The sequence below is a fragment of the Mytilus trossulus genome, chromosome 11 (assembly GCF_036588685.1).
Source record: "Mytilus trossulus isolate FHL-02 chromosome 11, PNRI_Mtr1.1.1.hap1, whole genome shotgun sequence".
NCBI classification, from domain to species: domain Eukaryota; kingdom Metazoa; phylum Mollusca; class Bivalvia; order Mytilida; family Mytilidae; genus Mytilus; species Mytilus trossulus.
The window spans coordinates 6,235,466-6,254,133 of NC_086383.1; the positions used below are offsets into that span (position 1 = coordinate 6,235,466).

The 18,668-nt window shown below is 30.9% G+C and overlaps 1 protein-coding gene across 1 annotated transcript; it reads right to left on the reverse strand.

Moving 5' to 3' along the window:
* Nucleotides 1–6,046: 6,046 nt before the first annotated feature.
* LOC134690676 (calcium load-activated calcium channel-like) lies at nt 6,047–18,668 on the reverse strand. Its single transcript, XM_063550671.1, has 7 exons — nt 18,552–18,668; nt 14,350–14,427; nt 13,281–13,337; nt 12,509–12,555; nt 11,129–11,196; nt 10,415–10,559; nt 6,047–6,502 (listed from the first exon to the last, which is right to left on the reverse strand). Exons 1-7 carry the CDS (start codon nt 18,610–18,612, stop codon nt 6,410–6,412), a joined length of 549 nt encoding a protein of 182 aa, XP_063406741.1. The 5' UTR covers nt 18,613–18,668; the 3' UTR covers nt 6,047–6,409.

The following is an 18,668-nucleotide window of genomic DNA, read 5'->3' on the forward strand; positions in this document are numbered from 1 at the left end:
TCAACCAAATGGATAACAACTGTCAAATTCCCGACTTGGTACATGTCTTTTCAAATGTAGAAAATTGTGGATGAACCAGGTTTTACAGCGCTTAACCTCTGACTTGTACGACAGTCGCATCAAATCTTATTATATTTGACAACGATGCGTGAATCACTATGATTACAACAACACAATAAAGGCTTGACCATTTCATCTATTTCATAATTGTTGAGTTTATAGTAAATTTATCCAACAGAGAGTCAGTATTCAAAATAGTTCTAATAGTGCATAATCTTGGCAGACTTGATTTTGTTACCGTCATTACAGAATTCATACATAACTTGATTAATGAGAATGAAATATATGTTATCTACTGATGTTGATATAATTAGAGTAAACAAAATATGTATGAAAAATTAAGTCCACAAGTACAATTTTCATTATTGAATAATTAAATAAGGTTAATGATCAAATTATGATGTAAACTATATTTAAAAGAATTCGGTACTCACTTGTACAAAAAGAAATTTTAAAGACCATCAGGAGCAAAAAATGATAGCAATATAATTGCATGATGACAAAAAAACAGTATAACAGTATTTTACACATTAACATTGTATTGAGATAATAAAAAAGTTTTGTGACTTTTAATTGTTCGATGAAATCTAAAATAAATGAACTTTAATTGGATCATAAATTTAAAAATGTAAATGCCAAGCAGTGAATGTTTCGTTAAAGTGGTTCAACTTGTACATACTTAAAAGTACTTTCCTTGCATTTAAACAAGGAAATGCATTAACGCAAATCAATTGTCTTTGTTTTCTTGATGATGTTAACATATTCAAAATGCAATTAAAAAAAATAGATATGAATTATGAATTGGCATCAATTGTCTGTATCAACAAAGGTCTTCTTTGTTAAATTAAATTTTACCGCGAATCTTTCCTATTTTAAAATATAAATGCATATGCAGATAGATTTTCAACAGTAAGCGTGTTCTTTATAATCCCCCGACTCATGATTTATACGACCTTTAAACTTCTTGGTTTGACGTGTTTTCTGTTATAGTTAAACATCAATAGATGCGTTCCACCCAGTATTATCCTCGTCAATAGTGTAGGCAGTCGTTGTAATACCAAGATATAATCTTTAACATTTGCATACCTTTTTAAAAAGCAAGAGACCTAGCTTAATATCTAGTAACGGTGGCATTTCCAATTACTGAATGAATTTGTTCGTATTTATTGTAACTACTGCATCAACAAGGTAAACAATGAAATACCAAGAAATAAAACAACATAAAATGTATCACGATTTATTCTCAGTGTTATTCCTAAATTTAAATGTTTGTTATATTTAACTGTTTACTAAGTGTTGTAAGGGCACATTAAAGACCACGTATATTCACTTTTAAAATTTCAGTTTTATTCGGGCAAAAAAAGTTTTGTATCCCATTAGAATTACAACCTGGTCAAAAATAAAAGTTTACAAATATGCCAATTCGATATTAAAAGAAATAAACACATATTCAAAATTCTTCTTGGGTTTCTATAACTTTCACTGAGAAGAAACATGAACAGATAATAATTATAAAAGCAATAGCTGTATGAACAACACACCTAGACAGTAGATAGATATAAAACTCATCAATGATACCAAGCTTATCATTTTGTACGCCAGTAACGCACGAATCAAACACAGTTGGAAGATTAAATCAAAAGCGAATTGCAAAAGAGAAGCTTTTATGCACTTACATTGCATAAACAACTTGAGTGGCAAGCTTCCTTTTTTCGTAATTGTTATGTATTATTTACTTTGGTTACAAAACATTACATTTTTTTGTAACAATTAATATCCATTAATGTCAATCGATCATCTTTGTTTTCTTGATATTGAAACATAAAAATGAAATTACTTATCGGCAATTAAAATTTGGTTTCAGCAATTCGATATAATCGTTTTTCTCCATTTAGTTTTTGCAACTCGCATTTCATGACGGAATGGTAGAGATCAAACTTGTTGAATTAGGAAGTATACTTTAAGGGGTACCCTTTTAATTTATTATTGGTTTTTTTAAACTAAATGTAAATACATTTTCCTATTTATAATGTTTTAGAAGGATAAAATTAAGCTAGGTTAAGTAGTATCCTTAAACTTAAACACATAGATATAGGAAGATGTGGTGTGAGTGCCAATTAGACAACTCTCCATCCAAATAACAATTTAAAAAGTAAACCATTATATGTTAAAGTACGGCCTTCAACACGGAGCCTTGGCTCACATCGAACAACAAGCTATAAAGGGCCCCAAAATTACTAGTGTAAAACCATTCAAACGGGAAAAACATCGGTCTAATCTATATAAACAAAACGAGAAACGAGAAACACGTATATATTACATAAACAAACGACAACTACTGTACATCAGATTCCTGACTTAGGACAGGTGCAAACATTTGCAGCGGGATTAAACGTTTAAATGGATCCAAACCTTCTCCCTTTTTCTGAAACAATAGCATAACATCACAACATAGAAAAACATACGATAAAATATCAATTGGCAGATTTAACTACTTAACAGTTCACTTTAAAGATGATGCTCAATGACCATGTTGACCCGATCTTTGTACCAAGACCTTGTTGATAAATATTCCGTATCAACTTCTCAAATAATACACGATGGTCTTGATGTATAGATTCTGCGTACTGATGTTGTGTATCATCTTAACAACATGTTTTATTGTTCTTTTATTTGTTTTTGTTCTATTATTAAGATTACTTTTACTGTTGAATGGTTTTATGTGATATCCGTTTGACGTGGCTCGGTACTTATACATCTCGTCAATGTGTTTGTATTGGCTTTCATTTTTTGGTGATTTGTTTTGTATATGTGACTCTTTGTATTTCTTTTGTGCATATAACGTGACTCTGTACTTTAAAAGATCCCGTCAGTATGATATTTGTCTATAATATGTCATTATGATATATTTCTATTATGAATTACTTTATACGTTGAACCACAAACGTCAAAATCAATCAATGGCGTAGTGGAATTGACAATTTTTGGATTCTCATAAATTCTATGTATAACTTTTGAACTAGTTTGAATCTCGGTCTATTTCTGTAATTTATTCTTACATACTTTTGATTTTTTAACTCTGTATGCGTACATTGCCTATGAAAAATTTTTAAAATTGTTTGTATGCACATTGAACATCAAATTTATGTGACGTATATAATTTTTCTAACGTCAGACACTCAAATCAATCCATGTGTTCTTAGACAGTAGATGTTATTGTGTCCTGTTAAATTGTTCCCTTTAAAAAGTTTTGGATTCTCATATATTCTATGTATAATTTTTAGACTAGTTTGAATCTCGGTCTATTTCTGTAATTTATTCTTACATACTTTTGATTTTTTAACCCTGTATGCGTACATTGCCTATGTAAATTTTAAAATTGTTTGTATGCACATTGAACGACAAATTTATGTGACGTATATAATTTTTCTGACGTCAAACACTCAAGTTGATCCATGTGTTCGTGGATAGGTTTTTGTGTACTGTTAAATTGTTCCTTTCAAAAGTTTTGGATTCTCATAAATTCTATGTATAACTTTTGGACTAGTTTGATTTCTGTAATTTATTCTTACATACTTTTGATTTTTTAACCCTGTCTGCGCTCATTGCCTATGTAAAATTTAAAATTGTTTATAATCCAGGTACTTTGGATAACTATTGTATGCACATTGAACGACAAATTTATGTGACGTATATAATTTTTCTGACGTCAGACACTCAAATCAATCCATGTGTTCGTAGATAGTAGATGTTGTTGTGTCCTGTTAAATTGTTATACGATGATGACTGATGTTCCCATATTTTGACTATTTTATTGATTGTGACTGTTTATTTAACGCATCATGTAAATGTAACGGAATTTGATGAGACTGTTATTAAAGTGAGAGGGTTAGCGCTATAGAACCAGGTTTAATCCACCATTTTCTACATTTGAAAATGCCTGTACCAAGTCAGGAATATGACAGTTCTTGTCCATTCGTTTTTGATGCGTTTTGTTTTTTGATTTTGCCATGTGATTATGGACTTTCCAAATTGATTTTCCTCTGAGTTCAGTATTTTTGTGATTTTACTTTTCTCATTGTATAACAAGAGTGCACACGCTGAAATGTCTCGCCTACTTATCATTGATATTATGTTGATAGTCCTAAATATAAAGGTTTATGACAACTGTCACATAAACGAAGCATTAACCAAGAAAACTAAACATTGGCCAATGAACCATTAAAATGAGGTCTAAGTCCGATCAACCATGCCAAACAGGCATGTACAGCTAACAATTCTTCCATATAACAAATATAGTTGACCTATTGCTTATAGAATAAGAAAAACAGACCAAAACACAAAAACTTAACAATGAACAATGAACCATGAAAATTAAGTCAAGGTCAAATAAAAATACCAAATATAGTTGACCTATTCCATATAGTATAAGGAAATGACTAAAACTCAAAAACTTAATTTTTGGCCACTGAACCATGAAAATAAGGTCAAGGTCAGATGATATCTGCCAGCTGGACTTGTTCACCTCACAATCATTCCATACACTAAATATAGTAAACCTATTGCATACAGTATAAGAAAAACAGGGCAAAAAACAAAAAGTTGACTATAACCATTGAACCATGAAAATGAGGTCAAGGTCAGACAAGACCTGCCAGTTGAACATGTACACCTTACAGTCCTCCCATACACCGAATAAACTAGACCTATTGCTTATAGTATCTGAGATATGGACTTGACCACCAAAACTTAACCTTGTTCACTGATCCATGAAATGAGGTCGAGGTCAAGTGAAAACTGTGTGACAGGCATGAGGAGCTTGCAAGGTACGCATATACCAAATAAAGTTATCAAATTACTTATAATAATAGGGAATTTAGAATTACAAAAAAACTTTAAACTTTTTTTTCAAGTTGTCATTGAACCATGGAAATGAGGTCAAGGACATTGGACATGTGACTGACTGAAAGTTCGTAACCTGAGGCATCTATATACAAAGTATGAAGCATCCAGGTTTTCTACCTTCTAAAACATAAAGCTTTTAATAAGTTAGCCAACGCCACCCCCACTGCCACAGCTGGATAACATCCTTATGTCGAGCTTTCTGCAACAAAAGTTGCAGGCTCAACAAAAACTAAAACATGAGCAACCTGAAGGGTGCCACATTTGGAGCAGGATCTGCTAACACTTCTGATGCACTAGAGATCACCCAAGTTTTTGGTGGAGTTCGTGTTGTTCAGTCTTTATTTTTCTATGCTGTTACTTGTGAACTATTATTTGTCCGTTTGTTTTTTAATATTTTTAGCCATGGCATTGTCAGTTTCTTTTTGATTTATGAGTTTGACTGTTCTTCTGGTATCTTTCGTCCCTCTTTTAAAAGAAATCACCAAATATATTGAGCAGCACAAAAGCGAAACAAACCTTGAAGGTGCTAGGGGTCCTTTTAAACTTGCAGTGAGGTGAGATTTTTGCTCTGTGTTCAAGGCCTCCCTGTGACTTTCAGATGAAGAACAGCAATAAAGTGATATTCCTTTGCTTTTGTGTGTATTGTTGTTGTACTGATTTTGCCTCATGGATAAATACCCAGTATCCTTTTCTTTTTCATTTATACGACTCTTCCAAATAAATTGACCTCTATGTATATTATTTTGCATGCATGTAACATTGTGATTGTTCAACGATTGTCAATAGTGAGGAAAAAAATGTTTGAAATTTCGAGAAATGATGCGTACTTCAAATTTTAAATTTGGATTTTAGTTTATTGTGAAACTTATCTATTGCAATTTTTTCCAATAATTTCAATATTGAAAAAGTCTCAGTCTATGTACTTCTTCTGAGATCAATCTAAAGAAAACTAAGGGAAAATGGTAGCTGTATTCACATTTGAGTAAATGTCTGCATTTATTCATTTTTTGTGTTGATTACAAAACCGCTATTCAAATCCAGCTAGTGTTTACATTCCTCTAACAAAGAAACAAATTTCAAGTACAGACAAATACACATTAAAATTTATTTCATCATATATTATGTACAGTTTCTGTTTGCTGACCATGGGTTCAATACGAATGACTTGTTGGAAAGGTGTCTTGTTTATTTTCATAATGATTAGTTTTCAAACAATCCTGAATGGCTATTTCTAACTGTCATATATTTACATTTCAAATATGCACTGAATATGAAAAATAATAAAATTGATTTATGTACATCTATTAAAACTGCCCAAGACATAGGGTCATTTACATGTTGATAAATTAGCAATAAGTCAGATGGATCTTCAACAGTAAAGTTTAAACTAGCTATGTAAAGTTCATATGTCATTATATTCAACAGTCTTATAAATCTTCCTAGATCACTTTGTCAGTTGAGTTGGTGGCGAGAACAGACCTCCGCCTTGCTTGCTTGCTGCACGAGAGGGTGATAAACCAAGAATTTTCTGTATATTCTAAAACAAATAATAAGAAAACTATAAGTATTATCTGAATTAAAAAGATGCTGTGGAATCATTATTATTCCATGGATACAAATTTTCATTGATTTCATGATTACACTGGTGAACCAAGAAATAAAATGTTCGATGAATGACAAATTTCCTATAGACATGTATGTATACCTAAGCAAAACCATGAAATCAAGTGTCTATGAACATTCAAGTTTTCCTTGATACCCATGAAAATAAATGAATTCACAGTAATTGCTTGTGATTGGATATTAAACATGTTTAATATGATTCCTTGTTTGTTAATAGTCAATCATTAAAAATCAGCTAAAAACTTCACAGAGTCAGATGTGAATTACCAAACGAATACTGTGAAAGTACTTTAATTCGTGGGTATAAATTTTCGTGGATTTAGGAATATTTACATGTTCATGGGTTTTTAAATTCGTGGTTTATAGTTTTCTTAAAAAAAAAAAAAAAAAATTAAAGCCAGTAGAAACAAAGGCTACAAATAGTCTGGATTGAAGGAAATTGCAAAGTAAACATTGACTCTTGTAAATCTTAGTGATAACATTAATTAATCCATGATAAAGTGATCAACAGATTAAAGATCATCAAAGGTGTTAATTAGGGCCATAAACATGTCACTTAAAGAAAACAGTAAAATAAACAAATGCTATAAACGTATCTTGAATTCTCAAATAATTCTTATCAAAATCAAGCCCAGCATGAAATGGAATTGTTATTTCCCATATGTACGAACATTTTTGAGGACATAAAATGAAAACTTTATCATACTAGCTTATCAATACCGGAAATCTGATTTCAATCGATCAAATATATTTTTTATGAGAATTAAGAATTAAAAGATCAAAAGTTGTACAGTTTAGGTTATTATTTAGATTAAATGAGTATAATCCTGTATGCGGTTGTAGTTCTGTGACAGCTATTAAAGTATTCTCAAATTTGGCGTTATTCAATATAATTTCTAGATCATATCAGTAGTCAAACCTACCGATGGGGATCTTTCCATGTCTTGATTTGGACAATGGTTGTTTTATTTCATTGGACACTTAAATTCGTGGATAGAGTCATCCACGAAAATTGGTACCCCACAAATAAAAGTATTTTCACAGTATTAAAGATTAAAAGTATTATTGACTTTTGCATTCCCCGGCGAGAAGAAATTCATGACTTCATGAACTATCATGAATGGTTCATGAATGTTCATGAATGGTACATGAAAATTCATAAATAATTCATAAATGAAGGTTCATGAATTTAATTCATGAACTGTTCATTAAAAGTATTTTATGAATGTTCATGAAGTTTTGATGAATCACTAGCTGCTCATAAAAATTCATGAAATGTTCATTAAAAGTATTTATGAATGTTCATGAAGTTTTGATGAATCACTAGATGTTCATAAAAATTCATGAAATGTTCATTAAAAGTATTTTATGAATGTTCATGAAGTTTTGATGAATCACTAGCTGCTCATAAAAATTCATGAAATGTTCATTAAAAGTATTTTATGAATGTTCATGAAGTTTTGATGAATCAGTAGCTGCTCATAAAAATTCATGAAATGTTCATTAAAAGTATTTTATGAATGTTCATGAAGTTTTGATGAATCACGAGCTGATCATTGAAATTCTTGAAATGTTCATCAATCATATGCATGTGTTATGAATAATAGATGATTTAGTAACTGGTAACACTGCGTGTGGGACTGTCACTGCTGTTACTGGTTTGCTGCAAGAAGGTTTTTTTTACTCTTCCTTTCCCTAAACTGCTAAAGATGTAAATTCTGATTTTCTCCAAGTTCACATATGTGCCTTTCTATTAATTGTCGTCCGGCATATAAATAACTTAGAAAATATCAGATCAATGATAGGCCCAACGACAGACGTTTCTCAACGTATGTACAATGTAAACAAACCTTGACCTCGTGGTTTTAATCGTACTGAACAGTTCGGCCCTAAAAATACCTTCCAAGTGAGTCCACTTGTTTATTCACATGCACCATGTGCCGTTTAAACTAAAGATTTTTTTTTTATTATACTTAATAAAACTGCATATTAATAAATATTTGTTTGCGACACCCTTGATTTATTTTCATACTTCCGTTACAGCACAGATCAACTTCTGGCCGATATTATCTGGGGCGAGATTGTCACAGTCTCAACGTCAGCGTAAGTGCACTCTTGGGTAATACGTCACCAAAATGGAGATTACGCTGATGGAAACACGGAAAGACATTTCCAGTCAGAAAGATTTCAGATAAGTGCATTACAAATTTAATTTAACATGACAGACATGTGTATATTATTATAAAATATAATTTGTTGAGGAAATATAATTTTTTTATGGTTTCTTTGAGCAAAGCAACATCAGAAAGTCTGAAAGCATATTTGAAAATTTATTTTTAATTATATAAACAAAAGGAATAATTGTTTCCACATATGATTATTGGTAGTTACCTAAAATTTATAGTTTTTGAATTGTTTGAATTGTTCTTTTGTGAAAATAATAAGTAGCCAGTTTTTATAATCTTCAGGGGATAAAAAGGGGGAGGGTTTTGAAATGAATTTGATTCATTAACAGCTTCAGATGTAGTGTATAAACAGGCAACAACATTTCAATTGAATTTTATTGCTTTAAAACATCTAGAACAATTGATTCTTTGTGGATTTTTTTTATACTTTTAGGGGATTGAATGATTAAATATCAAAATGGAGCTGCCAGTTTTGATAGTAAAACAGATTCCGTGGAGATTTAAGTTACATTTATTCAGCGATTCTACTTGGAAGAACAGAGACAACAAAATATTACAGAAAGAAGCAGAAACTTTACATGTATCCTTTTATATTATTATATCTGACGCATAGTTACTTTAGTTTTAATATTGGGTGGGTACAGGTGCAGATCCAGCCATTTTAAAAAGGTGTGGGGTTCAAACTATGTACTATAAACCCTTTCATATGCATTGATCTTGCTAAAAAAGGGTGGGTTCCAATCCCCCCCAGAATCCTCTCCTTGACAGTAAAACCCCTGTGAGATGATAATGAATAATTCATGAATATGCATGAACATTTCATGAACTGTTCATGAACAGATTTCATGAACAGTTCATCATATCTTCATGAACATTTGATGAGCAATTCATGAACTGAAAATCGACAGTAATGTTCATGAACTTTAATGTTCATGAACAATTCATGAACAAGAAAGATTCATGAACATTTAAATGTTCATGAACAACAATGATCATGAACCCTTTCTTGTTCATGAATTGTTCATGAACATTAAAGTTCATGAACATTACTGTCGATTTTCAGTTCATGAATTGCTCATCAAATGTTCATGAAGATATGATGAACTGTTCATGAAATCTGTTCATGAACAGTTCATGAAATGTTCATGCATATTCATGAATTATTCATTATCATCTCACAGGGGTTGTTTCAATGAGGTTCAAAGAGTGCAATATTTTTTTTAATTTTTTTTTACAAAAGTGAAAAAACATAATGCTTTACATGTTCCTAGTTTTTTATTTTACTATTCAAATAATATTCATTATATTGTTTGTTTTTGGTCCTTTTTTTAATTAATGTTCATTGACATTTAAAACCACTATTCAAATAACACATAACTTTGATTAATTTAGATATACTGATATCCCATGTTACAGGACATACCTAGTATATTTATTGTTTATTTGATACTAGCATGAATGTCACTTCTCTTAGAAAAGCCCTAAAGAGAGATTCTGTTCTGGGTATTCAAATTAGACCCATATTCTTTCAAAATTTGGTACCCTTATAGACTCTTGAGTGTAGGTTGAATATGTGTTGTGTAATGGCTAGTGCACCAATCTATGAGTCATGTCTTGATTGCTAACTATAAATAGCTTACCTGTCTTATAGACATTGTACAGAGTATATAGAGGAAAATAAATGAGCAATGTGTGTAATCATCTCCACCCAAGTTCCGATGTGATATACCCTGCAGTAATGAAATTGGTGTAAATGGCAGCTTGGCTACAACTCTTCCATCAAATCTGAAACAATGATGATCACAGAATATTATTAATCATCAACTACATTTAAGAATTGAATGCTTCTTTTTGTTATTTCATTGGGGTGTAAAAGCTTTGACCGAAGTACATTTTGCTTCTAAAAATGTGTGCATGGTCAACCCTTTTACAACCCTATGAAATTACAAAAAGAAGCATTCAATACTTTTAATTACATTTTTTTAGCTAGAAACATGAAAACACAATTTCTATCAATATTATCAAGGTTTTCTTTAATTTACCTGTGCACTTTATTGTTGGACCTGGTGTCTTCATAGTGTAACAGTTCATTACGTAATGAATGTCAATTTCAGGGGGACGTGAGATTGCTGTTAGCCAATCAAAATAACTATTATAATGAAACATACATGCAATGCAATTATTGAAAAATTCTTTTTTTCAGTCGAGGATTTTTTTTTTTATTACAAACAGTCCTTTGGTATCTTTTGCCACTCTTTGAGATTGCAAACTTGTTCTTATATAATTTAAATTCATGAACAAATCTTTACATATAAGATATCATAACTTTTGAAATGTTTTCTAAAAATACTTACATAGAGTTAAACATGCTTAGAAGAGCTGTGAATGCAAAACCTATTGCAAACATAGATTTCATTTTAACCTAAAAATATATAAAATAATCATTTGTAGAAAGTTTTCTTATTATGTTACTCCAGTCTGTTCAGAAATTTTGTTTATCTACTATTCTGAAAACTAAATATCAAAACTTGTCCCTATAGAACTATGTAAAATTTTTAATATTTTCACTAGTACAATTCAATCTTTATTAGACTGGGGCATAAAAGTAGTGGCTAACCCTGCTGACTGTTACTTTATTTTGTAAAGCAAGTCACTTCATTTCAATTCTTATGAAATCATGAATATAAAAGTGTATGATCTCTTGAACACAATGCAGTGTTGTGCAATATTAAGAAAACTTGTCAATCCATGTTCAGTTTGTCTGAGCTCTTGAACACAGTGCAGTGTTGTGCAATATTAAGAAAACTTGTCAATCTATGTTCAGTTTGTCTGAGCTCTTGAACACAGTGCAGTGTTGTGCAATATTAAGAAAACTTCTCAATCCATGTTCAGTTTGTCTGAGCTCTTGATCACAGTGCAGTGTTGTGCAATATTAAAAAAAACTTGTCAATCCATGTTCAGTTTGTCTGAGCTCTTGAACACAGTGCAGTGTTGTGCAATATTAAGAAAACTTCTCAATCCATGTTCAGTTTGTCTGAGCTCTTGAACACAGTGCAGTGCTGTGCAATATTAAGAACATTTGTCAATCTATGTTCAGTTTGTCTGAGCTCTTGAACACAGTGCAGTGTTGTGCAATATTAAGAAAACTTGTCAATCTATGTTCAGTTTGTCTGAGCTCTTGAACACAGAGCAGTGTTGTGCAATATTTAGAAAACTTGTCAATCTATGTTCAGTTTGTCTCACTATGGACATATATCAAATTACTAATAACTCACATCACAGAACTATGGGTGGAGATTTTACATGAGATTTCTAAGTATATCTGACATATTAAAGTAGAATTCCATAATTGTTTTCTAATCTATTTTTGATCATTTATAAATATTTAATTTCTGATTTAGCTAATAAAAAAGGGTGTCTAGTCACTCATCATAGAAGCACCAAAGCATTCACCGGGAATAGGCTGCTAAATTTTCAGTTAATTAGTCTCCATTAGCAATCATACCACATCTCTTTACTTTTATAAATATTTCAAGTTCCAGTATTTTTTTTCAACAGGATTCTCTATTCTAGAAGCATAAATAACCCTCTGCAACCTGACATCTATTGCACTTTGAATTAATTACAATTTATAAAAGACTTTGGTTTAAAACAAAACATAAACTTTTAATTTGATAGCAAAAAATAAATGCTCTGTAAATATAATTGCATTATCAGTATAATTAAAAACTTACAAAAGATAGATCCCTGTTGTTATTCTTCAATTTCTCTTCTTGTCTCTCTGAAAAAAATGTTTAGTTTGATTATAAATTCTGATTATTTGATCTCATACAATAGCTGATTATCTCCCTTGTCCAAATACAAATTTATCAAATTTGATTGTTTAATGATCTCCCTTGTTAACATGCAAATGATAAATTTTGATTGTTTGATCTAATCCAATGACATCTGTGACAAAAATTATAACTTTTTTTTATGAGAGATGGAAGACACAAAACAGGTATCCAAAAGTCCATTAATACAATTGTATTTGAAAAACAAGGGGAACTGCTCCCCTCTGCACTATCTATGTAACCCTCCTCCCTTGTAAAACTTTCCTACATAACATTTTTTACATAACTCAGGAAGAAAATAATTTACTTTCATCATGTTTCTAATCATAGCCCTCTCTCTCTCTCATTTAATTTCTTGTCTAGCCAATACCATGTTAAACATTGTTAAAAAAAAGAAACATTTTGCTATACATAAAAAAATTGTACTCACATAAAACTTGGTAAATATACTGTTAACTCGGAAAATTTTCAGATGTTTTTATTAATGTGAAAAATGAGACAGGGTTAAAATTGCAATAATTTAATCTCGCATTACAAATTTTGTATATCAATTCAACAGTAGCCTGTTATATAAAATATATTGCACTTGCAATAAAAAAGATGAAATTGGAAAATGTTCATTAATCATTGTTAATACTATATCATTGCAGTTTATCTGACCTACACGACCTACCAATCTTTTTCTTCTGATTTCTGTCTGATGATTCTCCACTTTCTTTCTTCTTTTCCACTAAAATACATAAAATACTTTTCTACTTAAATACATAATAAACTCATTATGCCACTTCCACTTGTATTTTTGTCCATCTGATGAGACTCAGAGTTAAGCCTTTTTCAACTGATTTTTATAGTTTTAAAATTGTTATATTGTACAGCTGTTATACCACTGTCCCAGATTAGGGGAAAGGGTTGGGATTCCGCTTACATGTTTAACCCCGCCACATTATTTTTGTATGCGCCTGTCCCAAGTCAGGAGCCTGTAATTCAGTGGTTGTCGTTTGTGATTGTGTTACATATTTGTTTTTCGTATAATTTTTTTATATAAATGAGGCCGTTAGTTTTCTCGTTTAAATTGTTTTACATTGTCTTATCTGGGCCTTTTATAGCTGACTATGCGGTATAGGCTTTGCTCATTGTTTTTATTGTTTTGCACATTTTCAGCCTGCAATCTACCATTTCAATAAACATTTTTTAGAAGAATTCTAATTTAAATAAAATTATTTTGCCAAGCAGTGTAAAAACTACACATGCTACATGTGTATTAAAAGTAAGGGGAACTGTGCTCCTCTGCCCTTTCTTTGCACCCCTCCTCCCTTATATAACTTTCCTACACCAATTTTTTTCAAAACTCAGGAAGAAAATAATTAACTTTTATCATGTTTATCCTCTTTATGATAATAGCTCTCTCGCTCTCATTTAAATTCTTGTCAATAAAAGCAAAATATTACAACAAAATCTACTTTATTCAGGTTTATTTGTGTGAATAAAATATTAAAGTCCCCCAATGTCCAAGGATACAGAACTTAAAAATAGTAGACAATGATTGCATGTATCAGTGCAGCAATTCTATGTGTTTATGTCCATCTTTTTCAATTAAAAATGAAATAAAATTGAGAATGGAAATGGGGAATGTGTCAAAGAGACAACAACTTATTATGCTCATTATGCATGCTTATTTATCATGTTTATTCATACATCCAAACAACTATCACAATGTTTTGGACTTGTCAATATTTTCTTACACTTTTTACTCTGTTTTTCTACTTCTGCTTTTAGTTTTTTGTACTTCTCTGTTCTGTATACCAATACCCATGTTAGTCCTAAAAAATATAATAATAATAATTAAGCTGGATAACCATGGTAACCTGAATTGGAGTTTTTAAAACTTATGTTTTCACCAATGTTGATATTGACAATCTCCATTTGACTTCAAAAAATAAAAAAAATAAAAATTCATTGATAAATAATAATCATCCAATGTGTTACATATTTCAGTAAAGTGGGATTCTGTCAACGTTTTATTTTGTGTTGAATAGCTCTTAATCATGTGGTTAGTTTATAGTGCTATTACTTTGTTTTAATGACTTGTTTCAAAATGAAGTGAGATTCTGCCTACATTTTTTTGTGTGTTGAATAAAGGAGTAGGTCCAGTAAGACCCCTTTTCGGCCCCAAAATATAGCAGTTTTACAAAATTGTTAAAATGTAAACTTATAGTTATTTATCAGATAGTAGAATGGTTCTGCTACATAAATATGGGCTGTTTTTGACAATTCAATGCACATATATTGGGTATTAGCACCAATAAGTCATGCTAAATTACTGAAATCTTCACAATTCCAGCATTTTAGTTAAATTTTAGACGGTTTCCGTGTAAAACGAATCTGGCCGCATTGGTGATCATCCAAAATATTGAAGTGGAAGTTGTATTTGATGATATTACATAACATATATAAAGATTTAAGATGAACACGGATGCGGCCACTTTCATTTTTAACAGAAATCATCTGAAAAGTGAAATTTTTTCGCATATGGACCATAATTTGCTATTGGGCTCCTTTTCCTATAACTATAGAAAAGTGATAAAATGTGAATTACTGTAAGAAAAGTTGCAACTACATCTAAAGATGCCATTATTTTTATCAACATACAAGTGTATGCTACTCTTCCCTAGAAAAAAAATTAAAATATACGAATTTCAAAGATTCTGCAACCATATTTTTGTGTCGTTTCTCGCATTACTTTTTGCTTCCGAAGAGCATAACGCTGACTGATTTATAGATAATCGTCACCGGCAAATTCGTAACTTTTGCTTTCAAATAACAAAGAACATCGACCAATAAGAATAGTGAGAAGAAAATGCCGAGAACTATAAGTATTTATGTAGCAGATGTAAGAACAGTGGCGTGATTTTTGTGTCCGATTTCGTAACGCAATTTTGAGATGATGTAATCTGCTTTGTTGTAATAGAATTCTTAAAAACAATATGCAAATATGAACTCTCGCGAGATGTTCAAACAGGTAAATCTGAGATGATTTACATTCTTGTTTTGATCTTCGTAATAATTAAGTAAGAAAATTAAGTTGTCGTTATGCGTTACATTTCACACGAAACAGAAGTCTCTTATCATTGTACCAATGCTCGTTGGATTGATTTAACTTCAGCAGTAAATATTACTGGATATTTTAGGTGAATAAATATAATTTAATAACAAATACATGTTAATATACTGTTACACTTAGAATGTACAAAGTTGGAATCTTTGTCACAGTTTTTAATTAATATTTTTTATTCATGTTCTGCAAACACTTATCAGAAACGCAATAATCTTGTCAAAGGGAAGTAAACTTTTACCATGGATGACTTGAAAGGAAGTACTTTATTGATTTTAGCCCACTAAAGTAGGTTAAAATGTGGAAACCATGTAGATGGTGTACAGGTCACAAGTATCACATTGTGCCTATTTTAAAGATTTTGATTCCAAGTTAAAAGTTTTTTTCTTTACTGTATTTTAATAAAGAATGGTATATTGCCAATGCTTTGGAATAAATTGTATATAACTGGAATATCAAAACCAGATATAAATACATTTTTTTTGCTTAAACATCAAGATACAACGATTATGGTATCCTGTAACAATGAACATGATGAAGAAAATATGAAAAATTCTGAATAAATTGCACTAATTGTTTTCAAAACAAGCACATATTTAGGAGTTTTATAATACTGTTACATTTAAAATGGATTTTAAGAAAAAGTATACTGTTCAGATTATTTTAAGCAGATTTTGCAATAAAATAAAACTAAAAAAATGCTTTCGGTTTCTTATGGTTTCCTGTCAGGTTTAAAAAAAACTTTAATATAACATTGAAAATAGATTTTAAATATTAACATGAAGCAAGTAACACTAGTAATGGTGTTTATTTATGCCTTTTGAATTATATTGTGCAAAATAAAGAAATTAAAGATTGGTTTCCTGTTTGGTTTCATGTCACGTAAACGGTGAATGAAAATGTATTATTTTTTTCTTGAAAAACTCAATTGTTCCATTCATACTATTCTAACACCAACACAACCCACAAAATAAAAGTTAAAATTTTAGAACTTATAAAAAAGGATACAAAAAGAAACCAAAGGCCGAATACCAAATTATGGTCCATATTTGGTAGATATTTCATATTTGAGCTTGGATCGGATCGATTTTTATGACTAAATAAGTTAAAATCTTTCACATAAATTATTTGAATCATATGAAATAGACACTTAAGTGTTTAAAAAGTGGTCAAAATCTTTTGTCAGATGAAACTGAAATTTGAGGCCAAAATCGGTGCTTACCGGACCTACTCCTTTTCTCATGTTGTGGTAATATTGGTGTATTGCTATATTTTATTGTTCCATTGTTTTAGATCAAAGGGACCAAGCTGTTAAAAACAATTATTTTTTGTGTTTTCATTTAAAATCTTCAATGTTTAACCTGGGAACAGTATATCTAATATATATGTTCCTGGTTTAACTCATACCACGCTATAAATACATTTAAACCAAAGCAATTTAAAACAACAATCATGATTTTCCAATTATTCCACTGGAATTTGAATTAAAATTGGGAGCAAACATGAAGAGTGCTAACTGACCTTTGGTGTGAACATGCGAGGTACGAATGTGTAGGGTGTGAAAGTGTATTGGGCGCGACACAACGAGGTGTCACAGCAAATTAAAAATATCCTTGCAAGAAATCATAGTTCTTCTTCTTCTTCCGAATACAGGAGTAGACTCATAGGTAGGAGTGTAAAACTTCCCGGAACTTGTGTGCTATGTACATATGGACTTAATTTAAAAATAATATGACAAAGAAAAATCGTTATCAATAACATATATACATTATGTACAGTGGCTTTAAAGTTTAATAAGTTGCTGTGGATCCTTCAAGTGTTAGAGTGGATATGCCACTTTTGAAGGATTCCAGGGTGTCAGACATACCTATTGCTTCAGGTAGTGAGTTCCAGTCCGAAATAGTGCGAGGATAAAATGAAAATTTATAGAAATCTTTATTTGTGGATATTTGCCTAAATTTATGTTTCCCCCTAGTGCATCTATCAGAAATTGTTAAGTTGTCCTCAGGAACTTCTACTAACCCCCAATTTATTTTATACAGCATAGTTAATCTAGCCTTTTTCCTTCTTAATTCTAAATTTTCCCATTCCAATGATTTTATTAATTTTGAAACTGCTCCAGGTGATCTGTCTTTATAATCATTGAAGACAAACCTGGCTGCCTTACGCTGTACCTGCTCAACCTGAGTGATGTGTTGTTTTTTGTACGGATCCCAGACAGGGGAAGAGTATTCGACGACCGGACGGACAAGTGATGTGTACGTAAGGTTTTTAACCTTACATGTGCAGTTTTTTAAGTTCCTACGAAGAAAACCTAAGGTTTTATTTGCCTTACAAGTAATATTGTTAATATGCGTTCCCCAATCAAGATCATGGCTTATAGTTACGCCTAAATATTTACGGTCTTTTACTGCTTCTAAAATATGATTATGTAATATATAATCAAAAGTGGAAGGTTTACTTTTTTTAGAAATATGAATTAAATAACACTTCTCAGGATTAAAATTCATTTGCCAATCCTCTTCCCATTTTACTAAACTAGACAAATCTTTTTGAAGTTATACCTGTATGGCTGTAACTAAACTGTAAGTTCTGTCTCTAACAGGCACACCAGCATTCAGAGTTATTTAGGATTTTTATCTTTAAACGTTTTACTCACATCGAATATACATGTTACATGCATGTATATGACATGTATGAACAAACTTGATAAAAATTTCATCTTCCAAAACAGCTGATGGGAAAACAATTTTACACATTGTGAGAAACTTTGATAATAAAGCTGGAGGGATATAGGTCATAACAGATTAAATAAAACATTTAGGAAGTTACCTTCGCCGAGTAAAGCAGTACAAATTGATATAAACACAATGAGAAGACAATCTGACAACATTTTCGTTGGCCACGGGTGTACGATTTATCAACTTCCGGTATTGATGAGACTAAAAG